At 45.4% G+C, this 23,425-nt stretch overlaps 1 protein-coding gene across 1 annotated transcript; it reads left to right on the forward strand.

Moving 5' to 3' along the window:
• The first annotated feature begins 14,978 nt into the window (after positions 1–14,978).
• LOC135826681 (uncharacterized) lies at positions 14,979–15,479 on the forward strand. Its single transcript, XM_065339282.1, has one exon. It carries the CDS (start codon positions 14,979–14,981, stop codon positions 15,477–15,479), a length of 501 nt encoding a protein of 166 aa, XP_065195354.1.
• Positions 15,480–23,425: the final 7,946 nt, after the last annotated feature.

Here is a 23,425-nt window from a genome sequence, read left to right on the forward strand (position 1 = left end):
CTACCCGCGCTGCCAGGAAAAGCTAAACTTGTTCTCCATTAACTGCCGCTCCGTTCTCAACAAATCCGCAGAATTGTCGGCTATTGCCGAGATCCACAGACCTGACATTATCTGCCTCAGTGAAACCTGGTTAGCTCCAAGTGTCGTTCTTAGTATCTCTGGATACACCACCTTTCGGGGTGATCGACCTCCTAACGAAAACAAGTCTGGTACCGCCTCCAGGGGATATGGTGGAGTCGCTATTCTCGTTCGTGATCATCGTTACAGTTGTATCCAACTTCGCAACGACCTCAGTCGCCCTACCTGTGAAACAGTGTGGGTGGAGTTTAAACCTTGTTCCGGCTCCCCAAAGCCTATTATTGTCTGTAGTACCTATCGCCCACCCTCTGCCAAAAGCACAGAGATAAATCACTTCTGTAACATGCTCACCGATGCCCTGGTCACTATCCCCATGTCCTCGTACCACGTCATACTGACTGGAGACTTCAACTGTAAGCACCAGCACTGGTGCCCAACTGACTCAACGTTCCCCGCGGGAGCTGCGCTCTACCGCCACCTCACCTGCTTCGGACTAGAGCAGCTTGTGAATACCCCAACGCACACAACACCTGCAGGGACCCAATCGTGCTTAGACCTTCTCTTCGTCAACAACCCCCAGCTTGCAACGGATATTAACACGACTTGCGCTCTTGGATCCTCGGATCATCTGACCGTGTCATGTCGGTTCGAGCTCTCACCATCGCCTGGCCAACATCTGCAGCAAGCACCACGCAAACATTTCCCTTACCGCTATCGTCATGTCCCCTCTCACTGCTGGGACTCTCTTAATTCCGATCTCTCTCATTGTGACTGGTCATTTCTTCTCCCAGGCAACTCCCCAACTGTTGACGACGCAGTCGATCGATTTTCAATCGTCCTGGAACAAACCTCGCTGATTTTTCCACCCATTCTTGTCGGTCAAACACACGCACATCGTCTGTGACATCCAATCCACCCTGGGTGTCGACTGTCCTCGTATCTGCGGTGAAACGTAAACGAGACCTCTTCAGTGTCAGCCGAAAATTTCCAACACCTGTCAATATGGAGGCCTACCGAGTTCAACGCAACTTTGTCAAATACCTATCCCGTAAAACCTACTGCTCTTACATTAGCTCCCTCTCTGCAACAATCTCATCACCCAATCGTCCTCCTCTCTATTAGTTCATTCGCACCCAGCGTCCCAGTGTCTCTCGCGCCCCAATCCAGTGCTTGATTGATCCTGATGGCGACAGTCAGTCTGAGGCAATGTCCATAGCGGACACTCTGAACAAACAGTTTGTCTCTCCCGGCCTTCCCGACGATCCGAACTGGGTTATCCCGCCCGTGCACTCAGCTCCAGAGCTGCGCGCTCCACTTCTGGAGGTCTTTACAACAACTGGTGTGGTTCGCAAACAACTGAAACGTCTTAAGAGCTGCAAGTCTCCTGGAAAAGACGGTATTCCAAAAGAAGTCCTTAAACTGCTGGTGCCTTCCTTGTCGTATCCCCTGTGCTTGCTATTCAACTTGTCATATCGTGCAGGAGTCTTCCCATCTGCGTGGAAATCTGCTATTGTTGTCCCGATATTTAAGAAAGGACAACGCTCCCAAGCTGTTAATTACAGACCCATCTCCCTCCTACCAACTATATCCAAGGTTTGTGAACGCATCTTCTATGAATCTCTCTACCACCATGTCACCCCTGCCCTCTCCTCTGCACAATCCGGCTTCTGTCGTGGCGACTCAACTACTTTGCAATTGACACGCTTAATCCAGGATATTTACGGACATCGTAACCTGAAGAAGCATGTAGGTCTTGTCTTTTTTGATCTGTCAAAAGCGTTCGATACAGTCTGGCATCGAGGCCTACTTGCAAAGCTTGAGTACATTTTTCTAGTACGTGGTACAGCTCTGCAGTGGCTGTCGTCATATTTGTCGTCCCGTCATCAAACTGTCCGTGTCTCTGCTTCCTTGTCCGATCCTTTACCTGTAGTGTCTGGTGTTCCACAGGGGTCCATACTGGGTCCACTCCTTTTCCTAACTTATGTGAACGATCTGCCCTCTCTAGTTCCAGACGTCAGCCTTTTTGCTGATGACACTGCACTGTTGTGCTCTGACAGCTCGCCGTCCAACCTCGTTACCTCCATGCAGACCGGCATTAACTCCATCATAGCATGGATGGAAGCTTGGAAGCTGAGGCCCAACATCGCGAAGACCAAAGCAATGTTCATCTGCCCATCGCCGCCTACTCAGCCGTTGCACTTTCCAGGAGCCAATGCTATATTATTATGCTAACGTTAAAATTGTTCATGAACAAAAACACCTTGGTGTTATATTCGACAGCCATATGTCCTGGTCCCCACAGGTCCAGTCAGTATGCAAGCGAGCTAGCTCCTCCCTTGGAATGTTGCAACCTCACTGCCACCATTTAAATGACCATTGCCGAAAATTGTTCTTTACGTCGTATATTCTACCTATATTTGATTACTGTGACACAGCGTGCTGCGGTCTGTCTCAGGCCCTTGTTCAAACTCTGGAAATACACCAGCGTCTGCTTCTAAAAATCCTGTTTTGCAAAAATCAAACATTCTCCTCCCAACGTCTCTACAGTTTAGCTTCAGTATCTCCCCTCTTAGAGCGACACCAGCAATATCTTTGCATCCTTGTACACATGATCTTATTAGACCTGGCTCCAAAACACTTTGCTAAGTATAACTGGTTTGTGTCCACTAGATCAACACGTCATTCCTTCTCATTACCCCGTGCCAATACCTCCCTGTTTCTGAAATCTCTTATCTTCTCTGCGTACACTCTCTGGTCTTCCCTGCCAACTAGCCTTAAAGCATGCACAGACATTAAGGAGTTCAAGCTTCAGCTTCTTCGTCCTAAATAATCTCACCATTTTCGTCATGCCTCAGGTAGCACCAACATTGCTGAGGGACTGCTGGACTGGCTTCAGGCAAAGACAAAGGCTGACACAGAGCTGAAGAACAGGGAGCTCAAACTGAGGGAAATGGAGTTGGAATTGTGCAAGGCCCAGCAGCAGTAACGATGCTTGCAATTCATGTGTGGCTACGTCAGTATTGGGTATGCTTGGGTTTGTGGTAGCCTTGTGTCTGGAAGTTTTTACTTTTTGTGGCGGCCGCTTGGTGATATGCTTTTCCTGTGCATCATGTGCTAGCATGCTGTAGAACGTTTTCAGCTCTGCAAGTGACTTGTACATTTTCTTTTCCAGTTTTGTTGTGTTGTGTTGACGCTTGCTCTACACCAGTGTAATTGTTTTGGCGGGCTGCCTTTCTTCATCTTGTGTTTTGTGGCCTCGTTTTGATCAACCACGTGATATCCATTTCCTTCTTTAAACATGCTTCATCTTGTGTTTTGTGGCCTCGTTTTGATCAACCACCTGATATCCATTTCCTTCTTTAAACATGCTTCATCTTGTGTTTTGTGGCCTCGTTTTGATCAACCACCTGATATCCATTTCCTTCTTTAAACATGCTTCATCTTGTGTTTTGTGGCCTCGTTTTGATCAACCACCTGATATCCATTTCCTTCTTTAAACATGCTTCATCTTGTGTTTTGTGGCCTCGTTTTGATCAACCACCTGATATCCATTTCCTTCTTTAAACATGCTTCATCTTGTGTTTTGTGGCCTCGTTTTGATCAACCACCTGATATCCATTTCCTTCTTTAAACATGCTTCATCTTGTGTTTTGTGGCCTCGTTTTGATCAACCACCTGATATCCATTTCCTTCTTTAAACATGCTTCATCTTGTGTTTTGTGGCCTCGTTTTGATCAACCACCTGATATCCATTTCCTTCTTTAAACATGCTTCATCTTGTGTTTTGTGGCCTCGTTTTGATCAACCACCTGATATCCATTTCCTTCTTTAAACATGCTTCATCTTGTGTTTTGTGGCCTCGTTTTGATCAACCACCTGATATCCATTTCCTTCTTTAAACATGCTTCATCTTGTGTTTAGTGGCCTCGTTTTGATCAACCACCTGATATCCATTTCCTTCTTTAAACATGCTTCATCTTGTGTTTAGTGGCCTCGTTTTGATCAACCACCTGATATCCATTTCCTTCTTTAAACATGCTTCATCTTGTGTTTAGTGGCCTCGTTTTGATCAACCACCTGATATCCATTTCCTTCTTTAAACATGCTTCATCTTGTGTTTTGTGGGCTCGTTTTGATCAACCACCTGATATCCATTTCCTTCTTTAAACATGCTTCATCTTGTGTTTTGTGGGCTCGTTTTGATCAACCACCTGATATCCATTTCCTTCTTTAAACATGCTTCATCTTGTGTTTTGTGGCCTCGTTTTGATCAACCACCTGATATCCACTTCCTTCTTTAAACATGCTTCATCTTGTGTTTTGTGGCCTCGTTTTGATCAACCACCTGATATCCATTTCCTTCTTTAAACATGCTTCATCTTGTGTTTTGTGGCCTCGTTTTGATCAACCACCTGATATCCATTTCCTTCTTTAAACATGTTTCATCTTGTGTTTTGTGGCCTCGTTTTGATCAACCACCTGATATCCATTTCCTTCTTTAAACATGCTTCATCTTGTGTTTTGTGGCCTCGTTTTGATCAACCACCTGATATCCATTTCCTTCTTTAAACATGCTTCATCTTGTGTTTTGTGGCCTCGTTTTGATCAACCACCTGATATCCATTTCCTTCTTTAAACATGCTTCATCTTGTGTTTTGTGGCCTCGTTTTGATCAACCACCTGATATCCATTTCCTTCTTTAAACATGCTTCATCTTGTGTTTTGTGGCCTCGTTTTGATCAACCACCTGATATCCATTTCCTTCTTTAAACATGCTTCATCTTGTGTTTTGTGGCCTCGTTTTGATCAACCACCTGATATCCATTTCCTTCTTTAAACATGCTTCATCTTGTGTTTAGTGGCCTCGTTTTGATCAACCACCTGATATCCATTTCCTTCTTTAAACATGCTTCATCTTGTGTTTAGTGGCCTCGTTTTGATCAACCACCTGATATCCATTTCCTTCTTTAAACATGCTTCATCTTGTGTTTAGTGGCCTCGTTTTGATCAACCACCTGATATCCATTTCCTTCTTTAAACATGCTTCATCTTGTGTTTTGTGGGCTCGTTTTGATCAACCACCTGATATCCATTTCCTTCTTTAAACATGCTTCATCTTGTGTTTTGTGGGCTCGTTTTGATCAACCACCTGATATCCATTTCCTTCTTTAAACATGCTTCATCTTGTGTTTTGTGGCCTCGTTTTGATCAACCACCTGATATCCACTTCCTTCTTTAAACATGCTTCATCTTGTGTTTTGTGGCCTCGTTTTGATCAACCACCTGATATCCATTTCCTTCTTTAAACATGCTTCATCTTGTGTTTTGTGGCCTCGTTTTGATCAACCACCTGATATCCATTTCCTTCTTTAAACATGTTTCATCTTGTGTTTTGTGGCCTCGTTTTGATCAACCACCTGATATCCATTTCCTTCTTTAAACATGCTTCATCTTGTGTTTTGTGGCCTCGTTTTGATCAACCACCTGATATCCATTTCCTTCTTTAAACATGCTTCATCTTGTGTTTTGTGGCCTCGTTTTGATCAACCACCTGATATCCACTTCCTTCTTTAAACATGCAACTGTGTGTCAAGATCACATCATCATGCTTTAAAACCTTTTCTATGCTATCTACTATTTGTCGGAGGTATTTTCTCCTTGTCCTTGGTGTGTCCAGGGAACATGGTACCTGAGAAGTATTTTTGCGCATATAGCGTTGTCCATTCTACTGTTGACTAGACGACCAGTGACACGAGTACAAAGTACTATTTACTAGTTCGAAGTAGTTCCTCACTGAAAAGCAATAAAACAGGTATGCATGACAAAATCAATTCATGTAAACATGCCGATCATGGGGAGACAGATCCGAGAACATCGCAACGTGTAAAATGCAACACGCTCAACTAAGCCAAACGGAAAGGACGACCGAAGACATGAAAGCAGGAAATAAAAGTCCCAAACTATCCACATTTTCTAACGCCAGAACTGCAAAACAAGAACCAACCAATCATGCACGATACCAACTTCTAGTGAACTTCTACTGAAGAATTTAAGTTGACCACCGGGATAAGCGATGAAAACCAGATATGAAAAGGACCTGCATAGAGGCCGCAGGTGGAAAGTGAAGCAAGTAAATAAGCTCACAAAAATCCTAAATGCACTTTCAAATAGCCGAATTAATATCTGCACACTCACGAGCAAACTGCAGCTTCATGCACAGCCATGGCAAGAAGGTAGCAGTGCGTTGTGAGTAGCAACGTGAGCAGAGAGAGAGAGAGCAGTAGCTCTTGCAGTGCACTATCATGGTTCCCCTGAATAGCAGTACTCAGATATCACTGCAGGAGATATCACTGCAGGTACTCTTCAAGGTGTGGAGGCCGAACGCCAAACTTCCTACTGATGAGATTGCGACGAAGACATGAATGGCAATTGGTGAGCAGTGCTGCGACGATGTAGTACTTTGCAACTGGTGATAGCAAAATCTTCAGGTTTTGCTTGTAGTTGCAGAAGGCAAACAGGTTTTTCACTCTTCCAAAACCCCACTCTACTGAAACACGCAAGCCAATTATCGTGACGTTGAAAGCAGCTTGCTCTGCTGTGAGGTGTTGGCCTCGGAATGGTGTCTGAATGAATCTCCCCACTGCGTACCCTTGATCAGCAAACAAGCCAATGTCATTCGCCATGGGTCCATCCGGCATTGCAGCAAGATGCGTCAGCATGTCATCCCGCAGACCGCTCAACTCCAAGACCGCCATATCGTGCCTGCGGCCCTCAACAGGACCGAAGAGATGAGCAATCAGACCGCAAGGTGTCATCACACCTTGAAATTTTACACAGCGCAATCGTTTATGGCCACTATACATCAGCCGTTGGTGCCTAGATGGTCTGCATATCCGCATCACGGTCCCGTCCAAGAAACCCCAAATACTGTTGTATGGTGCTCCATTGTCGCTCACAGATTGGCAGAATTCGGCCAGCCTCTGGTGTGTCAGCCAAGGATTGTTCAGACGGAATAGTAGACGACTACAGCGGCCATAGATTAGCCTCACAGTCTCATTTACCAACAAAGACAACACACTGACTGGTACATTAAAAAGTTGGCTGAGATCGACAAGTCGACCAGGGTAGGACAGGCGACGCAGCACCACTGCCAGAGCAAACTGGCCAGGAAAATTACTCTTGTTCCGGAGAATGATCCTCTCAGGCAATTGAAGTGCTCTGAAAAGCCTCATGAAATGCCGTTTGCGGAATCTGAACAGTTTCCGAAATTTGTGATCCGATAGGGAAAAAATGTTGATGCGTCCTTTTTCCCGCATGGCTTTCTTTCTCACACCTTGTTGTTCCAGTTCAGCAAGGAGTAGTACAACAGCTGCTATCTCCTCATCGTCAAAGTCACCTAGTCCCACGGCAGCAACAAAAACAGCTTGTTGGTGTTGATCTATCATTGGCGCGGCCTCACAACACTTCTCAACCCGTACTGAAACAAAACTTCAACCTACTTTCAAATTCTAAGCTCACCAAAAATCACTTTTTCACTTTTTGAAGTTTTCGTTCCTGTCGTCAGCGAAACGACGAGCTTCACAAGCAACGCGAAACGAAAGCTCTTTCTGAGCTCGCGTCAACGCAAAAAATTGACGTTCACGTAAGAGCACAAATCACGCAGTTCGAAACCTCTCTAATGTCACACATTGCTACTGAAGGTAGTAAAGATTGACAATGTCACACATTGCTACTGAAGGTAGTAAAGATTGACAATGTCACACATTGCAACTGAAGGTAGTAAAGATTGTCAATGTCACACATTGCTACTGAAGGTAGTAAATATTGACAATGTCACACATTGCTACTGAAGGTAGTAAAGATTGACAATGTCACACATTGCTACTGAAGGTAGTAAAGATTGACAATGTCACACATTGCTACTGAAGGTAGTTAAGATTGACAATGTCACACATTGCTACAGAAGGTAGTAAAGATTGACAATGTCACACATTGCAGCTGAAGGTGGTAAAGATTGTCAATGTCACACATTGCTACTGAAGGTAGTAAAGATTGACAATGTCACACATTGCTACTGAAGGTAGAAAAGATTGACAATGTCACACATTGCTACTGAAGGTAGTAAAGATTGACAATGTCACACATTGCTACTGAAGGCAGTAAAGATTGACAATGTAACACATTGCTACTGAAGGTAGTAAAGATTAACAAGGTCACACATTGCTACTGAAGGTAGTAAAGATTGACAATGTCACACATTGCTACTGAAGGTAATAAAGATTGACAATGTCACACATTGCTACTGAAGGTAGTAAAGATTGACAATGTCACACATTGCTACTGAAGGTAGTAAAGATTGACAATGTCACACATTGCTACTGAAGGTAGAAAAGATTGACAATGTCACACATTGCTACTGAAGGTAGTAAAGATTGACAATGTCACACATTGCTACCGAAGGTAATAAAGATTGACAATGTCACACATTGCTACTGAAGGTAGTAAAGATTGACAATGTCACACATTGCTACTGAATGTAGTAAAGATTGAAAATGCCACACATTGCTACTGAAGGTAGTAAAGATTGACAATGTCACACATTGCTACTGAAGGTAGTAAAGATTGACAATGTCACACATTGCTAATAAAGGTAGTAAAGATTGACAATGTCACACATTGCTACTGACGGAAGTAAATATTGACAATGTCACACATTGCTACTGAAGGTAGTAAAGATTGACAATGTCACACATTGCTACTGAAGGTAGTAAAGATTGACAATGTCACACATTGCTACTGAAGGTAGTAAAGATTGACAATGTCACACATTGCTACTGAAGGTAGTAAAGATTGACAATGTCACACATTGCTACTGAAGGTAGTAAAGATTGACAATGTCACACATTGCTACTGAATGTAGTAAAGATTGACAATGTCACACATTGCTACTGAAGGTAGTAAAGATTGACAATGTCACACATTGCTGCTGAAGGTAGTAAAGATTGACAATGTCACACATTGCTACTGAAGGTAGTAAAGATTGACAATGTCACACATTGCTACTGAAGGTAGTAAAGATTGACAATGTCACACATTGCTACTGAAGGTAGTAAAGATTGACAATGACACACATTGCTACTGAAGGTAGTAAAGATTGACAATGTCACACATTGCTACTGAAGGTAGTAAAGATTGACAATGTCACACATTGCTACTGAAGGTAGTAAAGATTGACAATGTCACACATTGCTACTGAAGGTAGTAAAGATTGACAATGTCACACATTGCTACTGAAGGTGGTAAAGATTGACGGCATGTTGATCTGAGAAGCCAATTTGTAAGTGGAGTGAAGAGCCACAAAGTAAGACTAGCTTTATTATGTATGGGACGTTGGTTGAATGCTCCATGATCTTTTTATGTTCCAGAGTTCGATGGTGATGACAGATGTGGTGTCTTCTCAAAGTGTCAGAAGCGGAAAAACAATATTATACTTCGAATATGGAAGAGAAAAGGACATATGGATACGAGTTAAGAGTAACTCTCCATCACTGTAACATGATACTATATACAGTCAGAAAGTGCAATAACTAGGCACAAAACTGACAGAGTACTGAAACATTCGACGTCCTGACACCTAGCTTCAACACATCTCCGTAGCGCTAACCGACAGCCTTCCAACTTGGAAGGTTCAAGGTTATGGAAAAGACCAAAGAGGGGAAGGCAAGCGCAACGAAAACGAGCAAAAGCTACAGTCCCAACGGAACAAAGAATGTCGATTGTTACTGGACGATGACGAGACCAGTACGATATTTGACAAAGCGGTCTAACTACAATTTGAAGCAGCAAAGCAGCACACCACCCAACTTGGGTGGGTCATAAATATCAAAGATAAGTAAAGAAAGGGAAGCTTTGCGAAAACGAATTGTACAAGCCGAAAGCCAAACTCCTACAGTACTCCTCATGCATGACATTGTGATGGACTGTCAGGACGTCGAATGTTTCAGTACTCTGTCAGTTTTGTGCCTAGTTATTGCACTTTCTGACTGTATATAGTATCATGTTACAGTGATGGAGAGTTACTCTTAACTCGTATCCATATGTCCTTTTCTCTTCCACATTTATTTATGGCTCAACATCCGAGTTTCAAATACTTCAAATAACTGGTTATTTCAGTAAGTGTTCTCTTTTGTTCTCCCAGGTTGTTGCCTATTCAACGCGTTCAAAGCGCTGTGTAACTTGCGATGCTGCTGAACGCCTCAAAGGTCCAGCACCAAAGCATGATTGCCATAAAAACACAAGTCTTCCAGGGCCATGCAAGCGGAATCCATTGGGGACATTGGCAAACACCTGAAATCTGCTCAGTGGTGTTGGATTCTGTCATGGCGGGTGACGATGACTCCTCAGCCTCGAAACGTTTGCAGGAAGAGATTGGGCTGGTTCAAGCCTGGTTGAGAAGAGCTCCGATCTCAACAACCTGAATGAAAATCTAGGTAACAGGCTGTATGATCTCAAGAAGAGACCCACGGTCGGACGAGCTGTCCAGGCCTCACCACCACTGCCGTTTCTGTGCTGCCTTCTCTATACATACGTATCTACACTGTATATGTATAATTATAAGTGTGCACATTCACATTTCTGAACGTTTGTGGTTTTAAATAAGAAAAAAAAAGAAAAAGAATGGGCACAAGGAACTGTCAGAGAAAGTCAGTCCGTATGGGCAAAGGTGTTTCGCACACGCCATCGCACAACACGGAAATGATCCAGAAGCAGTGAAAGTCGTTATCCTTGAAAGTCGTTATCCTTGAAAGTCGTTATCCTTGAAAGTCGTTATCCTTGAAAGTCGTTATCCTTGAAAGTCGTTATCCTTGAAAGTCGTTATCCTTGAAAGTCGTTATCCTTGAAAGTCGTTATCCTTGAAAGTCGTTATCCTTGAAAGTCGTAATCCTTGAAAGTTGTTATCCTTGAAAGTCGTTATCCTTGAAAGTCGTTATCCTTGAAAGTCGTTATCCTTGAAAGTCGTTATCCTTGAAAGTCGTTATCCTTGAAAGTTGTTATCCTTGAAAGTCGTTATCCTTGAAAGTCGTTATCCTTGAAAGTCGTTATCCTTGAAAGTCGTTATCCTTGAAAGTCGTTATCCTTGAAAGTCGTTATCCTTGAAAGTCGTTATCCTTGAAAGTCGTTATCCTTGAAAGTCGTTATCCTTGAAAGTCGTTATCCTTGAAAGTCGTTATCCTTGAAAGTCGTTATCCTTGAAAGTCGTTATCCTTGAAAGTCGTTATCCTTGAAAGTCGTTATCCTTGAAAGCCGTTATCCTTGAAAGTCGTTATCCTTGAAAGTCGTTATCCTTGAAAGTCGTTATCCTTGAAAGTCGTTATCCTTGAAAGTTGTTATCCTTGAAAGTCGTTATCCTTGAAAGTCGTTATCCTTGAAAGTCGTTATCCTTGAAAGTCGTTATCCTTGAAAGTCGTTATCCTTGAAAGTCGTTATCCTTGAAAGTCGTTATCCTTGTGTGCGTGCCACATACATGTACAGTCAAATTCGCTAATAACAACTGTGGATATAACGACAATTCGCTAATAACAACTATGGATATAACGACAATTCGCTAATAACAACTGTGGATATAACGACAATTCGCTAATAACAACTGTGGATATAACGACAATTCGCTAATAACAACTGTGGATATAACGACAATTCGCTAATAACATCTGTGGATATAACGACAATTCGCTAATAACAACTGTGGATATAACGACAATTCGCTAATAACAACTGTGGATATAACGACAATTCGCTAATAACAACTGTGGATATAACGACAATTCGCTAATAACAACTGTGGATATAACGACAATTCGCTAATAACAACTGTGGATATAGCGACAATTCGCTAATAACAACTGTGGATATAACGACAATTCGCTAATAACAACTGTGGATATAACGACAATTCGCTAATAACAACTGTGGATATAACGACAATTCGCTAATAACAACTGTGGATATAACGACAATTCGCTAATAACAACTGTGGATATAGCGACAATTCGCTAATAACAACTGTGGATATAACGACAATTCGCTAATAACAACTGTGGATATAACGACAATTCGCTAATAACAACTATGGATATAACGACAATTCGCTAATAACAACTGTGGATATAACGACAATTCGCTAATAACAACTGTGGATATAACGACAATTCGCTAATAACAACTGTGGATATAACGACAATTCGCTAATAACAACTGTGGATATAACGACAATTCGCTAATAACAACTGTGGATATAGCGACAATTCGCTAATAACAACTGTGGATATAACGACAATTCGCTAATAACAACTGTGGATATAACGACAATTCGCTAATAACAACTGTGGATATAACGACAATTCGCTAATAACAACTGTGGATATAACGACAATTCGCTAATAACAACTGTGGATATAGCGACAATTCGCTAATAACAACTGTGGATATATTGACAATTCGCTAATAACAACTGTGGATATAACGACAATTCGCTAATAACAACTGTGGATATAACGACAATTCGCTAATAACAACTGTGGACTATAAGTTTCCGTGCATGGCACGGTAAGTGAAGTTAGCAACCCACCAACAATCACATTCCTAACATAATTTGCACGTACTTGCCATAGCGCATCACGTGCCCGTGCAGAACACGCACTCCGAACTCCCGCGCTCCGGCACGGGACCACGCGGAGCATGCGCATTACTCCGGCTCTCGATGCTGTTTCTTCTTCATCCTTGCTGCGCCAACAGTCAGATCGCTTGACAACCTTGGCCAGTTTTTGAGCTTGCTCTTCGCTTTGCTGTGCTGACGGTCAAATTGTTTGACTATCGCGGCCAGTTTCTGATCAATATCCGATCAACCAGGTCTCTGTCAGTGAGCGATGTCCAGCCAAAACGCTCCGTTTGCTTTGCTGCGCTGACGCAGTGACGGTCAAATTATTTGACAATCGCGGCCAGTTTCTGATCAATATCCGATCAACCATGTCTCTGTCAGTGAGCGATGTCCAGCCATAACGCTCTTTGCTTTGCTGCCTTGACGGTCAAATTGTTTGACAATCGCGGCCAGTTTCTGATCAATATCCGATCAACCATGTCTCTGTCAGTGAGCGATGTCCAGCCAAAATGCGCTCTGCTGAGCTGCGAAACGCACTGGCATCCCGCAATTATTTAGACCCGACAGGAACAAAACCTACTCCGCGGACTCGCCTGCTCGAGTTGAAGTTGGCTCCAGACTACTGTACGCGAGGACTTGGCCGCTCCGGCAGCGAAACAGAACCTAGCCGAGGCAACTGCAGCCCCATCCCTGGCCTGGGAGACTTTAGTCGGGAGGAGGTTCGCGACGCTTGGAGCACGTATTGTGCGACTGACGCAGCGGCACACCCCTCCAGGGCCCCCGGAGCTGTTTTCGCACCAGCCCATAATCTTGAAGATGGCTCGGAAATTTAGGTCCCTGATGCTGAGCTCTCCTCTCTAAAGCTGACACGAAGTATGCCTAGCGGCTTTGGCCTGTTTCCCCTCATGTCTGGCCCCGGCTTGGCATTTTTGGGAAGGTTCGTACCATGTAGATAAGGCACCACCATTTGGCCTTAGATCCTCCCCCTTCCGTTCAACAGACCGGCTGATGTGGACTCTCAGCCCAACGGCGACTCTGCAATGATCCTGCTAAGTCTCTTACTCTTCTTCGAGTACAGCGCTTCCGGACTCTCAGCCCATCTACCGACGCAGTGCTGACACACCCTGCACAGTCCACCCTCCAGCAGTTGACGACGCAACCATGGACCTCATCCGCCAGGGCCTGGCGGCCAGTTCCAGCATAACATGCGCTTCGCTGCCGCGCTCCGAACACTTGTCGCCCTGCGCCAGGGCAAGCCACACTCAGGGACTGATCAGTGCTGGCAGCATTGTTCCAGATCCTGTACTTTGAGTGCATTGCCCACTGTGCTAATGGCTAGCCGCATTGGACGGCACTCACATCAAATGCAGTGTAATAGTAATGCAGATAAATCCTGTTTTGGTCAGGTTGTCAGCGCTGCCGGACTCGCATCCCAACTGCCGAAGTGGTGCCGACACAACCAGCGCAGTCCACCCTCCAGCAGTTGACGACGCAACCATGGACCTCACCCGCCAGGGCCTGGCGGACAGCTCCAGCATGGCATGCGCTTCGCCGCAGCACTCCGAACGCTTGTCGCCCTGGGACAGGGCAAGCCAACCTCAGGGACTGATCAGTGCCGGCAGCATCGTTCCAGATCCTGTACTTCGAGCACATCGCCCACTATGCTAATGGGCAGCCGCATTGGACGGCACTCACATAAATTGCAGTGTAATAGTAATGCAGATAAATCCTGTCTGGGTCCGGTTGTCAGCGCGTCTGGACTTGCAGCCCAACTGCCGAAGCGGTGCCGGCACAACCAGCGCAGTCCACCCTTCAGCAGTTGATGACGCAACCATGGACCTCATCCGCCAGGGCCTGGCGGGCAGCTCCAGCACAACATACACTTCGCTGCAGCGCTCCGAACGCTTGTCACCCCGCACTAGGGCAAGCCATACCCAGTGACTGATCAGTGCCAGCAGCATTGTTCCATATCCGGTACGTTGAGCGCATTGCCCACTATGCTAATGGGCAGCCGCATTGGACGGCACTCACATCAATTGTAGTGTAATAGTAATGTAGATAAATCCTGTTTGGGTCAGGTTGTCGACGCTTCTGGACTCGCAGCCCAACTGCCGACGCAGTGCCGACACAACCAGCGCAGTCCACCCTTCAGCAGTTGACGACGCGGGCCGCAACTTTGGACGATCTGGCTGGCGTACAGCACTACCTGCAGTCCACCGTGCCTAGCCCGCACAACCGCGCCATGCTCTGGAGCGCCGTGACTCTGGCCTTCCACGGGCTGCTCAGAGTCAACGAGTACACCTTCACGGCACGGGGCGCCGGCCTTGAGTACAGCGATGCGACCATGTACTCAGACCGCGTGGAGCTGCGCCTGCGTGTGACAAAGACGAGCCAATACGGCAGCGGCCAGGACATTAGCGTCAGGAGGACAGGCTCGCCGACATGCCCGCACACGGCAGCCACCAGCTACCTAGCAGCCCGTGGCTCGGCACCTGGCCCGCTCTATCGCTATGATGACGGCACGCCCCTGAAGCCGCATAACATCAACAGGCTACTACAAACAGCCTTGCCTAACAAAGACATGCGCAGCCACAGCCTCAGACGAGGCGCTGCAACGCTGGCAGGCAAAGCTGGCGTGCCTGAGTACGTGCTGAAGACCGCCGGCAGGTGGCAAAGCTCTGCCTACCTCCGCTATGTCTGCACCCCTGTCGCAGACAGAGCATTGCCAGCGGCATTGTTCTAGTCTCTGCCCGTTATGCTAATGGGTAGCCGCATTGGACGGCCCTAGCAACAGCTGTAGTGTACATATGATATACCTATTATACTATAACTATAGTAACGCTACTATAACTATAGTAATGCCGATAATTCCTGTTTGGGTCATGTTGTATTTTGGGAGAACGGTAGGGATCGTGGGTCAGGCCGGCATTGAGCCAAGTGCGCCTACATGTGCTCACAAGTGCATCCCTACCGTATGCGTGTATTGACACGCCGGGCAATTGTTGCCCCCATTAGCCCTGGCATTGGCCAGTCTAACGCACATTGGTGCTTGCGATACTACGGCATTGGTCCATAGTATTGCATACTGCATGCGGCAATTGTTGCCTGCGATACTACGGCATTGGTCCATAGTATTGCATACTGCATGCGGCAATTGTTGCCTATGCCCTGATAATAGAACGCCTAATAGCTCCCAAACAGGTCGGCTTGTGTGGTTGTTAAATATAAGTTTCCGTGCATGGCACGGTAAGTGAAGTTAGCAACCCACCAACAATTACATTCCTAACATAATTTGCACGTACTTGCCATAGCGCATCACGTGCCCGTGCAGAACACGCACTCCGAACTCCCGCGCCCCGGCACGGGACCACGCGGAGCATGCGCATTACTCCGGCTCTCGATGCTGTTTCTTCTTCATCCTTGCTGCGCCAACAGTCAGATCGCTTGACAACCTTGGCCAGTTTTTGAGCACCACCACCCACCCCATCATCTCTAACCATCATTCTATTCTAAGCCATCCCGGAAGGGAGAACGGTAGTGATCGTGGGTCAGGCCGGCATTGAGCCAAGTGCGCCTACATGTGCTCACAAGTGCATCCCTACCGTATGCGTGTATTGACACGCCGGGCAATTGTTGCCCGCATTAGCCCTGGCATTGGCCAGTCTAACGCACATTGGTGCTTGCGATACTACGGCATTGGTCCATAGTATTGCATACTGCATGCGGCAATTGTTGCCTGCGATACTACGGCATTGGTCCATAGTATTGCATACTGCATGCGGCAATTGTTGCCTATGCCCTGATAATACAACGCGTAATAGCTCCCAAACAGGTCGGCTTGTGTGGTTGTTAACGACAATTCGCTAATAACAACTGTGGACAATTCGCTAATAACGACAGAATGTCCATGCCCAGAGCAAAGTCCCATCTAGCTGTAATACATGTATATGTATAATGAGATGTATGGGTATAAGGACACTTGGCGAACAGGGACACTTTTCTGATGCCCCGCTGAGTGTCGGTATACGCAAAGTTGACCGTACGTATGGTGATCATTCTGACTGCTGCACATGGTGTGGTTCCAATAGAAACCATGACAGGTATCGCCATCAAAGCGTACCCCAGGGCAAGGATTTGACCTCGCCAACCACCAGAGCCACACAGCAGAAGTCACTGACTTTTCTGCCTCTATGCCTCTATGCCTCTATTCCTCTATGCCTCTATTCCTCTATGCCTCTATGCCTCTATGCCTCTATGCCTCTATGCCTCTATTCCTCTATACCTCTATGCCTCTATTCCTCTATGCCTCTATATCTCTATGCCTCTATTCTCTATTCCTCTATACGTCTATTCCTCTATTCCTCTATTCCTCTATGTCTCTATTCCTCTATGCCTCTATTCCTCTATTCCTCTATGCCTCTATTCCTCTATTCCTCTATTCCTCTATGCCTCTATGCCTCTATGCCGCTATTCCTCTATGCCTCTATACCTCTATGCCTGTATGCCTTTATGCCTCTATTCCTCTATGCCTCTATGCCTCTATTCTTCTATGCCTCTATGCCTCTATGCCGCTATTCCTCTATGCCTCTTTTCCTCTATGCCTCTACGCCTCTATTCTTCTATTCCTCTATGCCTCTATGCCTATATCCGTCTATTCCTCTATTCCCCTATGTCTCTATTCCTCTATACCTCTATTCCTCTATTCCTCTATTCCTCTATGCCTCTATGCCTCTTTTCCTCTATTCCTCTATTCCTCTATTCCTCTATTCCTCTATGCCTCTATTCATCTATGCCTCTATGCCTCTATGCCTCTATGCCTCTATGCCTCTATGTCTCTAATCCTCTATGCCTCTATGCCGCTATTCTTCTATGCCTCTATTCCTCTATTCCTCTATGCCTCTATGCCTCCATGCCTCTATTCCTCTATTCCTCTATGCCTCTATGCCTCTATGCCTCTATTCCTCTATGCCTCTATGCCTCTATTCTTCTATTCCTCTATGCCTCTATGCCTCTATTCTTCTATTCCTCTATCCCTCTATTCCTCTATGCCTCTATGCCTCTATTCTTCTATGCCTCTATTCCTCTATTCCTCTATGCCTCTATGCCTCCATGCCTCTATTCCTCTATTCCTCTATGCCTCTATGCCTCTATGCCTCTATTCCTCTATGCCTCTATGCCTCTATTCTTCTATTCCTCTATGCCCCTATGCCTCTATTCTTCTATGCCTCTATGCCTCTATGCCTCTATGCCTCTATTCCTCTATTCCTCTATTCCTCTATGCCTCTAATCCCCTATGCCTCTATGCCTCTATGTCTCTATTCTTTTATGCCTCTATGCCTCTATGCCGCTATTCCTCTATGCCTCTATTCCTCTATGCCTCTATGCCGCTATTCTTCTATGCCTCTATTCCTCTATTCCTCTATGCCTCTATGCCTCCATGCCTCTATTCCTCTATTCCTCTATGCCTCTATGCCTCTATGCCTCTATTCCTCTATGCCTCTATGCCTCTATTCTTCTATTCCTCTATGCCTCTATGCCTCTATGCCTCTATTCCTCTACGCCTCTATGCCTCTATTCTTCTATTCCTCTATGCCCCTATGCCTCTATTCTTCTATGCCTCTATGCCTCTATGCCTCTATGCCTCTATTCCTCTATTCCTCTATTCCTCTATGCCTCTAATCCCCTATGCCTCTATTCCTCTATGCCTCTATTTCTTTATGCCTCTATTCCTCTATGCCTCTATTCCTCTATGCCTCTATTCCTCTAAACCTCTATTCCTCTATGCCTCTATGCCTCTATGCCTCTATTCCTCTATGCCTCTATGCCTCTATTCCTCTATGCCTCTATTCCTCTATTCCTCTATGCCTCTAATCCCCTATGCCTCTATTCCTCTATGCCTCTATTTCTTTATGCCTCTATTCCTCTATGCCTCTATTCCTCTAAACCTCTATTCCTCTATGCCTCTATGCCTCTATGCCTCTATTCCTCTATGCCTCTATGCCTCTATTCCTCTATGCCTCTATGCCTCTATGCCTCTATGCCTCTATTCCTCTATGCCTCTACGCCTCTATTCGTCTATTCCTCTATGCCTCTATGCCTCTATGCCTCTATACGTCTATTCCTCTATTCCTATATGTCTCTATTCCTCTATGCCTCTATTCCTCTATTCCTCTATGCCCCTATTCCTCTATGCCTCTAATCCTCTATTCCTCTATTCCTCTATGCCTCTATGCCTCTATGCCTCTATACGTCTATTCCTCTATTCCTATATGTCTCTATTCCTCTATGCCTCTATTCCTCTATTCCTCTATGCCCCTATTCCTCTATGCCTCTAATCCTCTATTCCTCTATTCCTCTATGCCTCTATTCCTCTATGCCTCTATGCCTCTATGCCTCTATGCCTCTATGCCTCTATTCTTCTATGCCTCTATTCCTCTATTCCTCTATGCCTCTATGCCTCTATGCCTCTATTCCTCTATACCTCTATTCCTCTATGCCTCTATGCCTCTATGCCTTTATGCCTCTATTCCTCTATGCCTCTATGCCTCTATTCTTCTATTCCTCTATGCCTTTATGCCTCTATGCCTCTATCCCTCTATCCCTCTATTCCTCTATTCCTCTATGCCTTTATTCCTCTATGCCTCTATGCCTCTATGCCTCTATGTCTCTATGCCTCTATTCCTCTATTCCTCTATTCATCTATGCTTCTATGCCTCTATTCTTCTATGCCTCTATGCCTCTATTCCTCTATGCATCTATTCCTCTATGCCTCTATTCCTCTATTCCTCTATGCCTCTATGCCTCTATTCCTCTATGCCTCTATTCCTCTATGCCTCTATTCTTCTATGCCTCTATTCCTCTATGCCTCTATTCCTCTATGTCTCTATATCTCTATTCCTCTATACCTCTATGCCTCTATTCCTCTATTTCTCTATGCCTCTATTCCTCTATGTCTCTATACCTCTATTCCTCTATGCCTCTATTCTCTTTATTAATTTTCTTGCCTACAGGTAGTCATCTGGTGCTGGCATTTGACAGAAATCGAGAAAAACGCATCTGACTTTATTGCAGGAAAAGGATGGCAATGGGCATGTGCGAGTGACAACGAGTTCTGCTTTTGCAGAATGCAAAGCAGATCATCTAGAGTCTGAAAGACCCAACACCAGCAACAGACCGCTCCAGACCACGCAAGTACTCCAGCAGCTGCAAAAGTTGCTGCCTCGTCCCCAGTTTCGACCACTCTGAGTCGTGCCATGCAGCAGTTATATGCGCAGGCATTGGAGTTATACGACTGGAGGTGTGAGAATGGATATTACATGACAGTGCGTATCGTTTATAGCCTGGTCGTGCAAAAGAATATACTGCCTACAATAATGAACTCTCTTATTTTCATAATCATAACATGGGTTTCAAGTGCACATTTATTCTTACAAGCAATGTTATCCCATAGTAGAATATATCGGTCCTAAGAATGGACTTTGTGCAGGAAAACATGCCAGATCAGTACAAAGTGTATCGCCTGTAGTAATAACATCTGTCCAATGCAGTTCCAATCTGACTTGCATTGCATCGCAGTACTGTAGGTGAAACTGTTTATGTCATGTGCATGTACAGCGGCGATACGTTGTATGTATGATGACCTTCCTACCTCTGCGCACATGCATATGATATGTCACGCATGAACTGTATCGCGTGTAAGGAATATCGGGAAATAAGAATAGAAAGGAGTTTTTGAAACGCCCATGTGATAACCGACACCTACGAGGGGATTCGCAATTTTTGGACATGTCGCAATTTTTGGACAAATCAGTTAAGTATGGAAGTAGAGTCCTCCTGAGGCGTTGTCCTTTCCTTGGCGGACAAATCTTTGACAAGAGTGTCTTCGCGTGGTCCTCAAGATTCTTCGTGCCTATTTTTAGCGGCGAAAGCCGTTTCTTTCTGGGCGTTTTCTTTATTATTCTTAGGTAATATAATGAGTAATTTTGAAAATTTCGATTAAATACTGAATGATTGAGGATTCCCTTGCCTCTATGTCGCATAACGGAGAGCATGTCGACATGGGGGATGTTGTATCCCTTCCATCAACCCAGGAGCTACGTCTTCCACCTCGAATCCGCCTGGAAGAGTCTCCTCGCCTTCTCAACCGGTGCGTTTGTCGAGGGGTTCTGGTCAGGAGAAATCTCTTTTAGCAGTGCGAGCGTTCCACTTACCTGGCACCAGTGAACACTTCCAACCAAGAAGGACGCAGCGGCTAGTTACGACGTTAGCCCACCACTCTTTGCGAAATATGAGGAGATGGGCCACACTGGAGTGCTCTCCTCTGTTCTTGTATATGACGTCCATGAAAACCCTTGAGTGACCCTTTAAATTTTTTGTCACATTGAAAAGCCTTGAAAAGCTTGCTATGAACAGCCTGTCATTAGAACTCATATCAGCCAATCTCATTGGCATAGCCTTACCCCATTTTCATGTTCTGTGCAAGTTTTACTTGTTCACACCATTGCAGACTGCTGCTAGATGCTACAAGTATTTAATTTAGTTGTCCAATAATTCGCGCATTGAAAAAGCAGTAGAAAAAGACACCTTCGATCAGGTCAAGTTGTGGCCGTGCCCTTCAACTCTAGGCCTTTCAGGTGTGTGTGGTGGTGGTAAAGCATAAGTGTGCCAATAGAAAAGCAAGAAAGAAATTTAATTTAGTTTACAAACCCACGTAATGGCGTGCTATTTAATTTGAGTGTCCAAAAGTAGCAAATGACCTGGTATTGTACATGTATCTGCCTGATCCACACTGCCAGCAGTGGCTGCAGGCTGTGTCATGCAGCAGTAACCAAGCAGCTCAACTTGCTCTTTAAAGGGGAAGTATACCCTAAAATCAAATTTTCACCAGTTGTAGTCTTCGGGGTGCTGAGTCGAATGGTCTTGGTCCGAGGAACCTGAGACGCTCCCTTCCTACTTGAATCCCAATCGAACTCGCGCACTTCCACCGAAACTGGGTGATTGCGCCCTACTAGATGGGGATTTGTATGCAAAATGTCACTAAAAGCGCCATTTCGTTCTTATAAAAGCACGGATGACCGCGATTGGCCCATATGATGTAGTCTTTTGGACGCTGAGTCGACTGGTTTTGGTCCGAAAAGGCTGCGATGCAGCGTTCCTCCTTTATTCCCAATCGAACATGGTTGAACAAGCGGTCACGTGCTCCTGGGTGCCCAAATCACCTGGTCACCGCGCTAGCAGGCGACAACTTTCACACCAAGGTTCAACTCGAGTTCAACTCGAGTGACAGGACTGCACCCAAAAAAGGTCAAACAGGCTAGTAAGTTGTACCCTGCAGGCACGGTGACCAGGTGACTGGTGTACGCAGGAGCACGTGACCGCTTGTTCAACCATGTTCGATTGGGAATAAAGGACGAACGCTGCATCGCAGCCTTTTCGGACCAAAACCAGTCGACTCAGCGTCCAAAAGACTACATCATATGGGCCAATCGCGGTCATCCGTGCTTTTATAAGAACGAAATGGCGCTTTTAGTGACATTTTGCATACAAATCCCCATCTAGTAGGGCGCAGTCACCCAGTTTCGGTGGAAGTGCGCGAGTTCGATTGGGATTCAAGTAGGAAGGGAGCGTCTCAGCTTCCTCGGACCAAGACCATTCGACTCAGCACCCCGAAGACTACAACTGGTGAAAATTTGATTTTAGGGTATACTTCCCCTTTAACTGCATTATAGGCCATGATGTTGTACACTGATATACTTGTACAATCATCCTACATTATATACCTCATTCCATATTCACCCACATACAATTGGCCATCTACATAAGCGGTGAATACTGCTGAATATTCACCGCTTATATTCACCACTTTTCGATACTTACTGTAAAGAGAGCAGTACTCGGTGCTGCGCTTGATTCCTCTTCAGTCAGCGCACCGGAGATGGCGAGTGCCCAAGAAAATTTCTACGCCAACTTCCGTAAACAGGACTTTTCTGAGTACAAACGAAATTCCTTGCTTGCCATTGCCGCTGGATCCGCATGTGACCAGGTGCTGACAAGTCATCAACCAACAGTGAGCATCTTCACAGACGGAGCGTTCCAGCGAGCAAACAAGGTTTTGGACGCTCAACATGTCAATGGCCCGATGATTGCGGATCAAGCGGCAAGCCAGGAATTTCGTTTGTATTCAGAACAGCCCTGTTCACGGACGTTAGCGTAGAATTTTCCTAGGCTAGGGCACACAACAGCTCCGAAGCGCTGCCTGAAAAGAAAAGAAGTTAGGGTAGAATCGCTTGGCTTGCTGTTTAAAAACCGACTTCCGAATTGGCGCGATGATTGCGGATTGGTCAAATCTTCGCATCGAAACGAACGATGATTTGGCTCCCGTTAAGCACGAGTGTGTTCTCCATGGTGATTGGCGCGAGCGTGTTATCCAAGGTCGTCACCTCCCATGCCACATGCACCAGTACGTGTTCAAAATCGATTGAACAAGATTCTGAACACGCCGCTCTCCGATTCATGCAAGAACACGCCAGTCGGTTTACGATACTGAAGCAACAACGACTTACGTTAGTTCTGTGTACAAGGGACGATAGGGTGAATACAGTCAACTTCGCTAATAACGACTGCGGATATAACGACAATTCGCGAATAACGACAGAGTTTCCATGCCCTGAGCAAAGTCCCATCTAACTG

This window comes from Sycon ciliatum, chromosome 10 (assembly GCF_964019385.1).
Source record: "Sycon ciliatum chromosome 10, ocSycCili1.1, whole genome shotgun sequence".
In the NCBI taxonomy this organism is placed as follows: Eukaryota; Metazoa; Porifera; class Calcarea; order Leucosolenida; family Sycettidae; genus Sycon; species Sycon ciliatum.

What these genes read in the sequence shown, in the direction of transcription:
- LOC135826681 (XM_065339282.1), top strand. Translation starts at nt 14,979, where the DNA reads ATGCTCTGGAGCGCCGTGACTCTGGCCTTCCACGGGCTGCTCAGAGTC.